The following is a 15,152-nucleotide window of genomic DNA, read 5'->3' as shown; positions in this document are numbered from 1 at the left end:
AATGGCGCTTCTGGTAGCTTCGATGGGTACAAAACTAATAAAATTATTTAGAATTATTGATTGATAATTTCTTGCATTGGGTAAATCATTATGATTTAATTTCATCCTAGAAGTTGTATCTCCATATTTCCATGTTCTTCCATTCTTTATTTTCTTCCTTTATTTTTTTTCATCCACACTTCTTCTGTCTCCTTTATTTTTTTTTCATCTACATAACTAATCGTATTTGTAGTAAAATTATACTTTGTTTTAAATATTCAATTTTAAACGTTTTTTTTAGAATTTTTAACTTTGAATTTAACTTTTTTCTTAAATAAATAAGTTATCATTTTTATCGTCATCTAAAATTCTGGTCATGTGATTCCTGTAATGTTGGAACACACTAACCTGGCCTACGCAATACCGTCAACCGGGGCTACTCGGGACGGTTTTGAGCATTTTTTGTTAACCCTTTCAGGACGGATGTAGACTGTAGTCTACATTAAATTCTAGTCTATTTTTAGGGCATTTCTAATTACAATCTAGGATATTTTTAAGGCATAATTTGTTGTTGTGTTATGATATGTTACGGTATAATTTGTTGTCCTGTTCTATGTTATGTTATAATGTGATGTGTTATGTTACCTATGTTATAATGTGTGGTGTTATGTTGTGTTACAATGTGTGTAGTTATGTTATTATAATATATTGTTATGCTGTATTTTGTTACATTATGATGTGTTATGTTATGTTGATACAATGTATTCTGTTTTGTTACGTTGTGTTATGATGTATGATGTTATGTTTTGTTACAATATATTCTGTTGTGTTATAATGTGTAGTGTTGTGTTATGATGTGTTTTTTATTATAATTTGTGTTGTAATGTATTGTGTCATAATGTGTTGTTCTATTGCCATGTGTTATACCACATCAATTGTTAAGCGTGTGAATCAGTTCATCATTGGGCATCTGTCAAATAGATCGTGAAGCGTGTGTGCTTGTGTTGATCATCAGACATTGGCCAAATTAGTCGTGAAATGCGTGCACATATGTTGATCATCAGGCATCAACTACATCAATTGTAAACTGTGTGCATCCATGTCCATCAGACATCAACTACATTGATCTTAAAGCGTGTGTGTGTCTGTCGATCATCAGGCATTGTCTGCATCTGTTGCAAAGAGCGTGCATCAAAATCAGTTATTGGGCATTGGCCACATTGATTGACTACATCAATCATAAAGTGTGCGCATAAGAGTTGATCATTGGGCATCAGCCGCATCTATCATGAAGCACGAGCATCAAAATGGATTATTGGACATCAGCCACATTGATTGTGAAATACCTGCACCTCGGCACCTTACCAAGCATATGGTGTCCAAACTATAAAGTTAAAACAGCTAGGTTTAAAATAATTTTTGCATCACAGTATTTACAGGCTATGGTTCCAAAATAAGATGTGGCTGAGCTTTCCTAAGAGCTAAATTATTTGCAAGAAATTTGGTGATACGTTCATCTGGTACAGGTTCAATAGTCGCATATTAAGGTGTTGGCAGGCATATGGGCATCGCAAAAAGTTTTTTTTAGAATTTAGATTATTTCTTAAGTTCATTTATTAGTCCTATAAGTAAACTAGCAAAGTCATGGATACCACAATTATCATGCATAAGATATTGGTTTAAATCTTGAGTAAATAAGGCTGGCATGGCACAATTGAGCTAATCTGGGAGCCATGTATCTGTGAAACTTTCTAAAAGCTTACCATTTCATGAGACAAATCACCACTAAAACATGGAGGCAGTAACCTGGTAACCTGGGCCTACTTCTAATCCTTCCTCTGGACTGCATATTGTGCAGCATTTGATAACCAGCATTATTCTAAGTACCCACATCTACAAGATATTACTGAGAAGACTATCTTGTGTAAAGCAAGCAGCTAATTTTTACCCATTTCATCTTAATTCCTCCTGAATCCTGCCCAGATGATTTAATTCTTTAAAAATCTGTTGATTTCTAAACTGTATAACTAATCAAATCACTACACAAATTTTCCATTGTGGCAGAAGATTTAAGAGAATAATGTCCTAAATGCAATGTATTTAGGGTAATTATATATTGTAGGTAAGCCTCAATATTTTGGTTACCAACATTTTCCAATTGTTCATTGGGAATAATTTTTGAGTATATAGAAAATTCTGGATACTGTCAGTTTAATGGATGATGTTGTGCAAGTAATGAGTTGCATTTGTTGATTAAATCAGGGTTGTCTTTTAGTTCACTCTGTTTTCTGTTTGTAAGAAAAAATATTTGACGAATTTTAGTTTCAGTGATATTATTCAGGTGTTACAAACATTCTGTGTGGACTTCTATACCTTTTTCAAGCTTGCAGAATTTTTGGAGATTGTTGCAAACTTGAACTCCTTTGTTTTTCCTTTCATAGATCCATCAATATATTTAGGTATTAAATCCTGTAAAAAAAGGCAACTCATACATTTTTTAGTCAAGATGCTATTTGATTCTTGTTTCTGATGCTACCTTGTCTAGAAAATTCTTGCCAAGTTTTGCAAGAATATAATGCATAAAAAACAACTATAATTGCAATTTAATAATACTCAAGACTGCTTTGAAGACATGAAACTAATTTGCTCCCAAGCCACAGCTGATTCTGAACCTGCTTCTGGTGAGTTGAATGAATATTAAACATATTGCTAATAACAGCTCAGTTATTTTTGTGACTTTGAACTTAGTGTAACCAGATGTTTATTCATTTTCATTTTTAAAGCTTTAGAGATCTTAATTTGATCTCATTGAATCTCTTTTATGTTCTAATCTCCGTAATTAAAAATGGATATCTATCATTGTATATTTTTTAGTAGATTTCTGAGGTAGCAAATTTCCTCATATATCCAGAAAATGAAATTTTTTCCTTTCATTGAGGCTATGTGCTTAACTTCTGCAAGAAAAAATTAAAATTACTTCTATGAATCCATATGCTAATTGATAACTATAGGAATATTTAAAAGCTTTGAAGGTAATACTAGTTTTTCTTTTTCACCTTACTTCCTAATGGCCTGCACTTGCCATTAGCACAAGCAATTATTTCATTTGAATAAACATTCAAGCTTCTAAATCTGAATGCATAGAATAGTTATTAATTGGACTTGAATCAAAATGGGTTTGAGTCCTCAGATTTGTTTACAATTTTAACAATGAAGAAGCTAACCTTCTTCACTGGTGGCTGCATTAGGAGTATATTTAGTAATTTTATTTTGATTAAATATATTAGTAGTTGTTCCTGACTGCATGTACCCACACATATACTCATGATACTGGTACTGTTGTTTTGTTTAACTTTTCACCAGGGTAGGTATTGTTTACATCACAATAGTGTAGAAATGACTGATTGAAATTTAATATGAATAATTTTCAAGACTGGTGCTGCAAATTTTATCTCTTTTTACCCTGCTACACTTTTTTATCATTTTTAGTGAAAATTACATAAGTTACTGTAGACTCTGCAGTGAATATGGTTATTAAAAGAACCATTAAATCCATCAATTTTGCTCATTAAAAATTTGCTCATTGATGAAAACAAAGGAAACCTTGCAGGCTTTCCATTATTTATTTTTAATAATATTGATTGACCTGAAAAAATGCAAGTGGAATTGTTGGAAAACTAATAATTTGATTGTTTGTCAAATCATAGGGGAAGATGTTTCAAAAAGGGTCCAACAGTTATATTCATTGTGAATTTAGATATTTCTGATAAATTTCTTTCCAGCCCATGCATGAGTGAAATACTTGTAAAAAATTCAAGATAAATTATTAACCATTACAGATTTAAGCTAAGTTTTGACTTTAATATATTATTTTGTATTTTTCTTTGTTTCTTGTTTATGAAGTTTATTCATTCATTGTTATTCTTTGGTTGCTCCTATGTTGCTCTTGTGTTGCTTGATTATTAGAGTTTTTATTTGAGCAGGAAGGTCTCCCCTGTCATACTCTCCATCAGCCTAGGTAAAGTACTCCTGGCTCTATTATGGTTTGTTTGCAATTTTGTTTAAAAATACTTTATGACCTTCATTTGTTTTTGTGATGAAATTTTTGATGAATCCTAAACTCTGCTCTATTCATTAAAAGATCAACTTTATTTGCAGCATTTAGTTAAATTTGAATATGTACATTGATTGGATTTTTGAAAATTCAATTTAAATAAATGATTTGAATCAAAGTCTTGTGATCTAATAAATGTCTGTGTTGCAGGCTTGTTGCTTCATAATGGGTATTCTATTGCATGCTTGTTGTAAATTTAGTTTAATTATAACAATCAATTATGATAACATTTTCTAGCTTGGGGGGAAGAGGTTCCGCAAATAATGCAAAGCTTCATCTATAATGCTTTTGTGGAAAGATATTATTGTTTCTGATGATCATGTCTAATATTCAAAGTAGAGACTTGGATCCTGGGCTAAGTTGTTGAAATGTTGATATTGCTGAAAATGCAAGTTGTCCATTATTTTTTGCTCCTCCCATTGTTGCATTCATAAAATAAACTATAATGATACTTTTTGCATTTCCAATTCCTGCACTACTTGTACTATTCTGTAGGTATAAATTTAAATATTTCTGAAGAGTTTCTCACCATATTAATATCACTAGCCTGCAACTGCTTATATCTAATCACACATTCTGCACCCTAATTTTAGCCAAAAATAAAAATATTTCTGAAGACTTCCTCACCATATTAATGTCACTAACCAGCAACTGCTCATTTCTAATTGCACATTCTGCACCCTTATTTAATCCCTAATGATAATGCAACTTATTCGGGCATTGCTTGCGGTGACATCACAGAAGACGCAAGTTCTGCTGCTGCTACTACTCCACTTGGTGGTGGTAAAATGGCTTCCAGGAAATTCATCCTTACTCTTTCTTCGGGAATGATCTGTGGTTTCTTCTCATTCTATTTGTTAAACAGCTCATTATCTTACGCACCTGGGAGCCTCAACCCTCGCATCTATCAAGGCGCAAGGTAACTTATTTTCTTTTCTTCCACAAGCCCTGAAAGCAATTCTTGTTTAGTGCTAAAAGGCATCAGATGTGATCGCACTCCTCATATATAAGCAAATTGATTATTTTTCACATTCCACATTATTGAATTGTTAATGATGTGAGGAATTAAGTATTAATCTACAAATGAGTACAGTGGAACCCAAGAAGTTGACATTGATAGAATAAGACTTAATCAGAACCAGCTACAAACTTGTGGCAAAACTGTGACTTGGAAGTTGATGTAAATTAGGAAGTCCCTGAAACCATTGCAACTTTCCTAAACAAATGCAACTCAGTTTTTGATATTCACCACTAGATGGTTTTAGTCTGCTGGGGTTTTAATTTGATGTAAAGAGTTTCAGACTCTGCTTATTTCTTTTGCATGGAAAGGTAATTTTATTGTGGTTTGAAATAATTTCATTTGTAATTTAAACATTTCAGATATTACATATTCTTCCTGGAAAAGATTACCATCAACTGCTTGGGTACCACTTTATTAGCACCAATGTTTTTCAAATTTGAAATTTAGTGATCCATTCAGTGTTCTGCTTTGTTTAGCCGATTCAGTCTAAATCGGGTAATATGAGAATTTGTTAGCCTTTCAGTTCATTGACAAGCACCACACTCAAGATAACTGATGGTTTTTTACTGATTTGTTCTACTATTATCATATACTGAAGCTTTCATTCAGTTCTAACCCTATTTTGTCACGCTTATAAATAACCTGAAATTTAAATTCCTGAAATTAGTACAGGAAAGTAAGAACTATTATAAGATATGAGAATTGTTTGTATTTTTAAAAATATTGCATATCTGAGTAAATCATGCTAGAAGAATTTATCATGTGCAGTCACTACACTGTACACTAAGGGTTTTCTTTGTAATTCAAATTTAGTTGATGCAAATCTAAAGCATAATAATTTAAATAAATATAATTAAATTCAATCAAGTTACCTAAAATAATTTTGTATATACTTATTGCTACTCCTGTCTTTTGGAAGGAGTGGAAAAATGTGGAAGTAACTTCAATTTCATGGTCCGAGTCCAAGCTTTTGTTTACATGCTCATATTAAAATTTTTGCTCATTGCAGAAGGTGATGTTATGTATGGAATAATGGTCAGATAATTGCTGATGGGTTTTTTGGGAGATTTTAAGTGACCTTAAATGGTTAATTGCCTGCAAAACGGTTAATATCACTGCTGTTTCATGAGCTCAGGTTACTTTTAAGCTGTCCTTGCTTAATTACACAATTTTATCTGCGGATGTGCATGACGATAGAAATAAATCCTAAATTACTCTCTTCTTTGATTCTGAGAATGGGAGCTCTTGGATGGGATCTCTTTTGGATTTTTATACAAAAGATCTGCCATAGGAAGATATTCGTTCACACAAAAAATGCATTCTTGAGAATTTGAAACTATTTTGATGCCAAATTTAAAACAAAAAATATGTCACAAAAAAATTCTGATAGAAATCTGCGACAGATTATCAAAATTTGTCAACGGAAACATAGTAGTAATTTTATTTAGCAAGTGATGTTTACTAGCTGCTGAATAACATAAAAAGAAATGAATTCTAATCTGTTATGAACCCAATTGATGTGGCTGAAGAATCCCTATAACTTCCAGGACATTCTTCTACAAATATTTGGGTGCACAGTTAATATCTGCCACTTTGCTCTGTAACATGTGTTTTTTTTTCTTAAAATTTGCGGTCTTGCCTCGTATAAGAAATTTTAGAAGACATGAGCAAGTCAGCATTATTTTTAAAAATTGAATTCTTTTTTTCTGTCACATCCTCTTAAATTATATGTTCCAAATATTGACACATGAAAATAAAATTTTCCACCATCTTGTTTTTACTTTTTTGTAAATTTTTATTTGGAGCACAAGCTTTGATTTAATATTTTTGCACAAGTTAACTGTATACTGTAGGTATGGGTTGCATCAGAATTGCCTATAAATTAAAAATATAGATGAGGTTAAATTAATCTTGTTTATTTTTAGCAAATTGTACTCTTTTTGTTTGTCAATCAGCATCATTATATCAAGTGCATCACAAATGGAAACATTGAGCTCAGCTCTCATTGATGTGTTTATTTTTATTATTAGTTGAGACATTATATCTTGATTGTAATTTCTCTTATTTATGATGATTATTTCTCTATCCAAGCAGAAGTGCAGTGATGTTCCATTTGGTTGTACACTCATTGATCACTAATGTATTACATTCCTTTATCATTCAATATCAAAATATCACATGAAGTTTTGAAACTCAGAAATATTTCCAGCATTTTCTCTTTAATACTGTTAGAACATGTGTGATAAAAATTCCCTTCATTATGTGTAATCAAATTATGATATTTAATTTAATGATTGCTATGCATATTATGAACTAAATAATTATGCAGACATCATTTATTTTTCCCAAGAGAACGGAAATATTTTTTAATATTAATATTCAAGATTTAATATTCAAGATTTCATCTTTGAATTTTGGTATGTTTCATGATGCAGCCTCACCCACTATGGCCACGCTCACACCCATGAGGAGATGGAGGGTTGCAGATACCACCAGCCTGGGCAACATGAAATGGGGTTAGCAGTGTTATACTGGCATGGAAGCAGCAAGTAAAGCTGGCAGATGGCGCCTGCTCTACAAACATTGTAAAAATTCCTCACAATTGCAGGGTAAATAGCAAATGATTGCATGAAATGTACTAGCAAAAAGCTAATTCTGCTCACTATAACCAAAGTTGGCCATTTTGCCAAAAGCATTTGCTATTGTTGTCATCACACTAGGTACAGGTGTGGAAGCAAGGTCACACAATAACATCAATACTTTAATTACCATCTAAAATTGGTTGTTTACTAGAATGTCAAATAAAAGCACATCTGCACTGGCACAATAAACATAAACAATGTAAAACCACAGTTAGTTACTTTGTAAAATCGCGTCCCATCTCTAGATGATGCCAATGCACACACAGGTAACTACCACACTGACACTGAGGCCACACTGGGGAACCATATCAATGGAACGCACACCTAAGGCTGGCTAAAGTGTCGCGGGTGGACCAGCAAGCTCCTCTAGGTGATCCATTAAGGGTGATGCAGGTTATACAAAGGATTCACTGTTTGCACTGTGCCCATCAACTGCCCACCACAAGGAGCAATCCCAACCCACTTGCAGCCCAGGAGTTGTGTTGAAGGATGTCCTGGGGTCTGGTTTAATTTTCTGGTTTTTAGACCCAACTCTTGATGCCGTGTACAGGGTCAAAAGTAGGCAGGCAATCAGTAAGTAGCAGGATCAGGCAAGGTATGCAGCATGATCAAATGTTTGGCAGTTTGGCAAAACTTGCATCAAATTTGTCAACCAGGACTCAGCAGGAAAAAGCAGGGCTTGCACAAGTACATGCATCAGCTCAAATTACCTATTTGACATTTAATGATATACATTCATGAGTCTGGAAATGGTGTAAAACAGGGGAGTGGACTGAATGCATGGTGCAATGACATAATGTCACACCACTTCATAGGTATAGCCACACCACTACAATGTAGTTGATTGGGTTAAGAATAATAATTCTTTAAATTCATTACCAATTCATCCAGATAAAAATATGAAATGGTATGCATGTTTGCAGGTAAAACATTACCTACAATAATTCTTATCTGTCATGCTCAATATAATGCTAGAAAAAAACTAACAAGTCTTTACCACTATAGTTTGTTAGTACTGAACTGCTGACTGATCTTGATATGGCTGCTATCCTTGTATGATCTGGGTACCTTCTTCCATAGTTCAGCTCTTAACCACTGAGATTGAAGTCAGAATCACTCATTTCTAATCTTTCCTGTGAAAATGTACTCCTTCTGCTCTTGAAACAAAATCGTGATGATGGATCCAACTAGGACACTAATTACTTACACTTATTTCAGATCTCAATTCGGAAGCATTGAAATTGGCCTCTGAAGTGCGTGTTTTATGCTGGGTGATGACAAGTCCAGATAATCATGAGAAGAAAGCTAAGCATGTGCAGGCCACATGGGCCAAACGCTGTGACAAAACCATCTTTATGAGTTCACAAGCAGGTATGTTCATGGTAATGGAAATCTTAGTCTGCAACACTTACATACTTGTTGTTGAGTTACATTGAATGATCAATTTTTACTCCCTTCTATTTTGTGTCTCTCATGCTACTGTGCATCCGATCGATCTACCTTGAGGACCTGAGACTAGACAATGGACTCGTGCTTTACTTTAAGCAATCTCTTAAATTCACTTCTGGAAATGCCTTGTGTTGTCTGATTTGAAGTGTGTTCATGGTGTTGATGGCGTGTTCGTGATCTGCACCAATAATAATAACTGCAGTTGCTTTTGATAATAAAAAAATTTCAATCTCTTCAAATAACCTCTAATTGAAAATTTGAAGAAAAATTCCAATCTCTTCAAATAACCTCTAATTGAAAATTTGAAGAGAAATTGTGGCCTTTCTGTTGTCATAATTCAAGTTATTTCAATTTTTAGCCTTAGTTTGATAACATTTAATCGTCTTAATGAACATGTATTATGGTATGTATTGTTTAGTTTAGTTATAGGATTAACTGTTATTTCTGCATTGAACTAAAGCATTTGCTTCTCAGCCATTGCCGGGCGTTAAATGTTAGCGTCTCTCCAGTTTCCTAGAAGTGCAGCACTCCGAGCTGAATGATCACGTTATGTCCCTAATAATAAAACAGTTGCCTTGCAGTTAATGGAAAGTGATACAATCATTAATTCTTTGTCTTTTTTCAGATGCTGATTTGAATGCAGTAGCTGTGACAGATGGTGAAGGCCGCAACCGCCTGTGGGAGAAAACAAAGAACTCCTTCAAGTATCTGTACGAGAACCACCTCAATGATGCCGACTGGTTCCTCAAGGCAGATGACGACACGTCAGTTAACTTTCTCTCTTACTGCGCACTCTTTATATCTTAATCCCTTGTCCTGTCCCAATGCATTCTTCTGTTTACTTAACACTTGCTGCCATAAAGTTACCATTAGTTTGCTTTTGTTTTGAGTTATTCTATCAACTACACATTCGCTATGTCTCTAATTTTTACCCACGGCTTGAGAGTTATCTAATCGAATCCTTAAAGAGGTCACCTTATGCCTTTTTTTGTCCAATTTCACTCCTGTAGCAAATAAATTATATATATGTATTGTTTTGAAAAATTTTCATGTGCAATTGACTACAGTTGTTAACTGCATTCAGGTATTTACGTGTAAAATTTTAATCTTATTCAACTTGTTGAATGATTTTACAGCATTTAATTTTCTTCATGTTGTGAAAAGGTGTTGTGAGTTTAATACTAATTTTAGTTGGTAATTATGGCAAGTATACATGAAAATTAGACCAGTGTTTACCATTTCGATTTAAAAACGGCTGATTAGGAAGAAGCAAGCGAACAAAAAATATAACTTATAATTCAAAAATTAACATTGTATCTTTTGGTTTGAACGGTCAAAATTTGCATAACAATTTTGTTTTCATACCTCTGCCATTTTTTGGTATTAGCTGGCTTATTGATACCATTTAACCGAATTTGTCAGAATCAAGACACTGACTTTTTTAGGTACGTTGTGGTGGAGAACTTGAGATATTTCCTGAGTTCCTACAACAGCTCAGTGCCTCTCTGGTTTGGTAGGAAGTTTCGCAAATTTCTGAAGAATGGCTACATGAGTGGAGGTGTGTTCTAAGATTAACGAGCTTCTGCTTAGATTTAAACGTCTAGCTGCATGTTATACCTGTTAGTTTATTGCTGTGTTTTTAATTAGTTATTGCGTACACAAATTATGTATTAAATGAACAGTGCACTAATAACTGGAATATTACCAAATGATATTTCCTTCAGTCTTACAGTTTTAGATACATGTCAGTAAAAGTATAAATCCAAAGTCATAAATCCTGTCATATATATTCTCCTCTCAAAAGTATATTGAGGTATAGGAAACGAGAATTAATCGGTGGACATAATATCATTTAACATATCATCATTTAACATAATAATTAAAAGAACTTACATCCATTATATCCTTTGCGGAAGCGTTGCTTGAGCCTGTGTTCCTAATTGCAGGGGCGGGTTATGTGCTCAGTAAGGAGGCCGTCAAAAGACTTGTTGAGGAAGGCTTGCCCAACCCCAAGAAGTGCCGTAAGGACGGCAATGGAGCCGAGGATGTCGAAATGGGTACGCCTAATTATTTTCTATTGACTTGCATGGTCGGGGTCATTTAATGCAACCTGCGATTATTAAGTAAGGGAATCAATCCTGTTAGTGAATCGTCAGCCTGTCAGTTTATTGATGTGTAGTATCACTAAATTATTATGACTTGTGTCTTAGCTTCTTAGCTGTTGGATGAGGTTTTGCATTCCCGAAAACATAGTTTTCAGTTCGCAGTGCGCGCCTGCAGGTCTCGATTATGAGATTACGTTGTTCTGTAGGCAGGATACGTTGCATGTTACGTTGTTCTGTACGCAGCATACGTTGTGTAGGCAGGATACGTTGCAGGTTACGTTGTTCTGTACGCAGGATACATTGTGTAAGCAGGATACGTTGCAGGTTACGTTGTTCTGTACGCAGGATACATTGTGTAGGCAGGATACATTGCAGGCTAGGTTGTTCAGTAGGCAGGATACCATGCAGGTTGCGTTGTTTAATAGGCAGGATACGTTGCCTCCATTCCATCTCTTTCTCTCGTACTGGTAGTGTCTTGTGTAAGCAACTTCAGTTTGATTGTCATCATTAATGTTCATGTTTTAATTCTTTGGTCTCCACGGCTCAGCTGTCATTTGAGATTTGTCCTTGACGATGACTCTTTCTTGGTTGACAACATTGGCTATGAGGTTCATCAGTTTACTTGTGATTAATAATTTGTTAATTTCAGTACAAATGCGCAGGTAAATTCTCTTCCAATTGGATTACAGATATTAATTGAATATTCCCACTATAAGTATTGTGTTATTAGTTTTAAAAACTGTACGAAAGTTAGATTATCACGAACATTGTTTAAAAAGAGGAAAAAAACAAATTATTAATTACTTAACTGAAATAATTATTTGTGTTTATGAGTTATTTGTTTTCCTCTCTGTGAATTTTTCTTCCTGAAAGGTGCAGTCAAATCCGAATTTAATGATTTTATTGTACCCATAGTCCCTAAATAATAATTTGATGCTTTGCAGGGAAATGTCTTCAGAATCTTGGCGTGATGGCGGGCGATTCTCGCGACGAGATGGGCAGAGAAAGATTCTTCCCGTTCGTGCCTGAGCATCACCTCGTGCCCGGCCTTATTATTAGAATTGGTTTATTTTATATTTAGGTTGTTTTTAGTAATTGAAGGGCGTTATATATTCAATGAAAAAAAATTGTGTTCGAAAAAAAAACTCAATTTATTGTTGGGTTTAAATCTTTCAATATTAGGTTTCAATACGAACAAGTGTCTACTGAATACGTTTTTGAATTCATTTGCCAACACTTATAACAAATATCGCTATTCATTTTTATCCACTTCACCACTTGTCAGGGCATGAACTGTTGCTCGGACACCGCCGTGTCGTTCCATTACGTGACCCCAGGCCTGATGTATCAACTGGAGTACCTGCTCTACCACCTCAGACCTCACGGCATCCTGTCGCACGAGCCTGCGTCTCCTGCACTGCCTCCTGACGCCAAGAGCCTCCCTAAGGAGGTGTGGGCCTTAATAATAAGGAGCCTTCATTATCTGTTAGCAACTGTCGGCTCTTATATCAAATAATGATCCTACAATTTAAGGAAGAGACATCGGCTGGTACATAAAATAAGGATCCTTTAGTATTAAGGAAGAGCCGTCGGCTCATACATCAAATAGAGATCCTTCAATATTAAGGAAGAGCCGTCGGCTCATACATCAAATAGAGATCCTTCAATATTAAGGAAGAGCCGTCGGGTCATACATCAAATAATGATCCTTCAATATCTAGAAAAAGCTATTGGCTTATCAATTCGATGCGCCGATCCGCACATTGTAAAATATGGCAAAACTCTGGGAAAATGATTTCATGATCAGAGTTAAGCAGTGTAGAGAATTTCCAGTTGCATTTTATCTTTGAGGCGTTTATGCTCGCATATTATCTTCAAAAGCTACAAAAAGCAAATGTAAATTAATGAGATATTTGATTAGATTTTCTTTTTCTGTGAGGTTCTCCGACCGATTTTTTTGTTGTCTAACTGAAAGATTTCAGGAAGCCCCTTGCGTGATTTCTATAATGCTATAATATAATATTTCTAATAGTAATGATAGAGCTTCATATAATGATTTCTATAATAATACAATTTCTTTCTTCTTCTTCTTCTTCAGTCCCTAGATACGACTAATTTTTTCATTTGCAGGCGTTCAAGAGACAGACATTTGAAGGGAAGCGAGGCCTTGCCGCAGCTGAAGCCACTGAGTCTGCTCCAAAGAAGTCCAACCATTCTTCACTTAAGGAAAATTCGGCCGCGTCGCAAGTCTCTTCTTCTGATACAAATGATAGAGTTGCAGCTTCGGCTGATATTAAGCAAAAGAGGTAGAACTAGAAATGAAATTAGGAAAATTAAAGTGATTTCTGCTACTTTCTCCAAAGATGTGTGCGTTCGGGTCCAATCTGCTATTTTAAGGAGAGTTTTTTTTTAATGTGTGGCTTTCTAGTTTCATTTGTTCTCTAGTATAGATGCGCTAGTCTGATTTATTCTTACACGTGATTTTCATCTGATAAGGAGGCTTTTGAAGCCAATGTTATACTCGCTTTTATTTAAAGATCTCTTCGGTTACACAACATCTCAATATTAGCGGATGATACTTATTAATTTTGCTAGTCATTCTTTGCCATCTATCTTGTTAAATCAATTAACATTTTTTTCAACAAAATGATTATTGCATACGGTACTTATCGTTTTACCATACAATTTTCTTAGCTGACATCAGCACATCACGATTACAATTGTTAAGTCTGCATAGGCACACGAAGTTATTTCAGTTTCATTCACTGGTTAATTTTGTACGACACAAAGCTTTACGATCAATGCAATGATTATGTACTTATTAATGCTAGTGTTGTAGCAACTTGTTGTGAACTGAGCTCTTGTTTCATGTTCTACGTTACTAAATGGCTTATTACAACATTAAGAATGTCATTAATTGTGTTATGCTTGTGGCTAAACTGGAAAGCGACAGGTCCGTCAAGATTGCAAATTGATGTTCCGAGTTTTGTATGGATACTCGAATAGAATATAACAATTTTCTGAAAATTTCGTCCTGCACTATGTAATAAGAGCAGGTGGCCGATGTTGGCCACTGCATGAAATCTCAGGCCAGTTTTGAGCCGCGGTTATTATCTCACTTCAGATCCAGGCCGCCATTTCAAAGCTAATGAAGCCCCCACTGTTTCACCATCAAAATTAAACTAATTCAAATTATTACTTCATGGCGGAGCACCTTTATACCACTGCACACCTACTATTTAGTGCCATTGAAAACTATCATGTTAACTTCATTTAATATTTAGCGCTTCAATTGCGGTGCAAAATTAATTTTTTTGTTAATCGGGCTAGTTATGTTGACTTTAATTTGTTATTTTAAGTAATAGTCAGGGTCACTAATAAGTATTAGTAACCCTGAGTAACCTAATGTATTAGTCAGTCACTAATACTTTGAATTGAATTTGATACACGTTGATGATTTGTTGGGCTCAAAATTGGTCAAATATACCTTGATTGTCAACATGTCTCTAACTTAAGTATGTATTTCCGTATGTTTATTTCACGTGTGAAACATATCGTGTGCTCAGAGGTAAACGGGTAATTTGGGTAACTATTAAATAAATGCATTCCTGGGATGAAAGTTGAGAAGGTGTAATTAGATTCTAGTTTTGAAATAGACAGGATAAATAATAATGTTCCATAAATCCATTCCAAGAATGAGTGCTGTTTTTTTATTAAGTAATGGAGGGAGGTCTTTTTTTTTACCTATGCGGGAATTAATCAGTAAACTATATCCGGCGTACTGTACTTATGGGAATCTCTATATTAAGTCAACGAAAACTTTTCGTTAAACTGAAACCCTG

The 15,152-nt window shown here is 34.5% G+C and overlaps 1 protein-coding gene across 1 annotated transcript; it reads left to right on the top strand.

Annotated features, from left to right (window-relative positions):
- The first annotated feature begins 2,436 nt into the window (after positions 1-2,436).
- Positions 2,437-15,035, top strand: LOC108671674 (glycoprotein-N-acetylgalactosamine 3-beta-galactosyltransferase 1-like). Its single transcript, XM_018159246.2, has 12 exons — positions 2,437-2,660; positions 3,963-3,997; positions 4,835-5,012; positions 7,550-7,630; positions 8,226-8,329; positions 8,975-9,127; positions 9,831-9,969; positions 10,651-10,763; positions 11,152-11,262; positions 12,255-12,390; positions 12,574-12,760; positions 13,441-15,035. Exons 3-12 carry the CDS (start codon positions 4,882-4,884, stop codon positions 13,618-13,620), a joined length of 1,335 nt encoding a protein of 444 aa, XP_018014735.2. The 5' UTR covers positions 2,437-2,660; positions 3,963-3,997; positions 4,835-4,881; the 3' UTR covers positions 13,621-15,035.
- The last annotated feature ends 117 nt before the right edge of the window (positions 15,036-15,152 follow it).

The sequence above is a fragment of the Hyalella azteca genome, unplaced genomic scaffold, assembly GCF_000764305.2.
Source record: "Hyalella azteca isolate HAZT.00-mixed unplaced genomic scaffold, Hazt_2.0.2 contig346, whole genome shotgun sequence".
Lineage (NCBI taxonomy): Eukaryota > Metazoa > Arthropoda > Malacostraca > Amphipoda > Hyalellidae > Hyalella > Hyalella azteca.
The sequence above is the reverse complement of the archived record's forward strand: the minus strand, read 5'-3'. Positions and strand labels throughout refer to the sequence as shown.

What these genes read in the sequence shown, in the direction of transcription:
- LOC108671674 (XM_018159246.2), top strand. Translation starts at nt 4,882, where the DNA reads ATGGCTTCCAGGAAATTCATCCTTACTCTTTCTTCGGGAATGATCTGT. An exon ending in CGCATCTATCAAGGCGCAAG is followed by an intron (nt 5,013 to 7,549) that starts GTAACTTATTTT and finishes TTCATGATGCAG; the next exon opens with CCTCACCCACTATGGCCACG. An exon ending in AGCCGAGGATGTCGAAATGG is followed by an intron (nt 11,263 to 12,254) that starts GTACGCCTAATT and finishes GATGCTTTGCAG; the next exon opens with GGAAATGTCTTCAGAATCTT.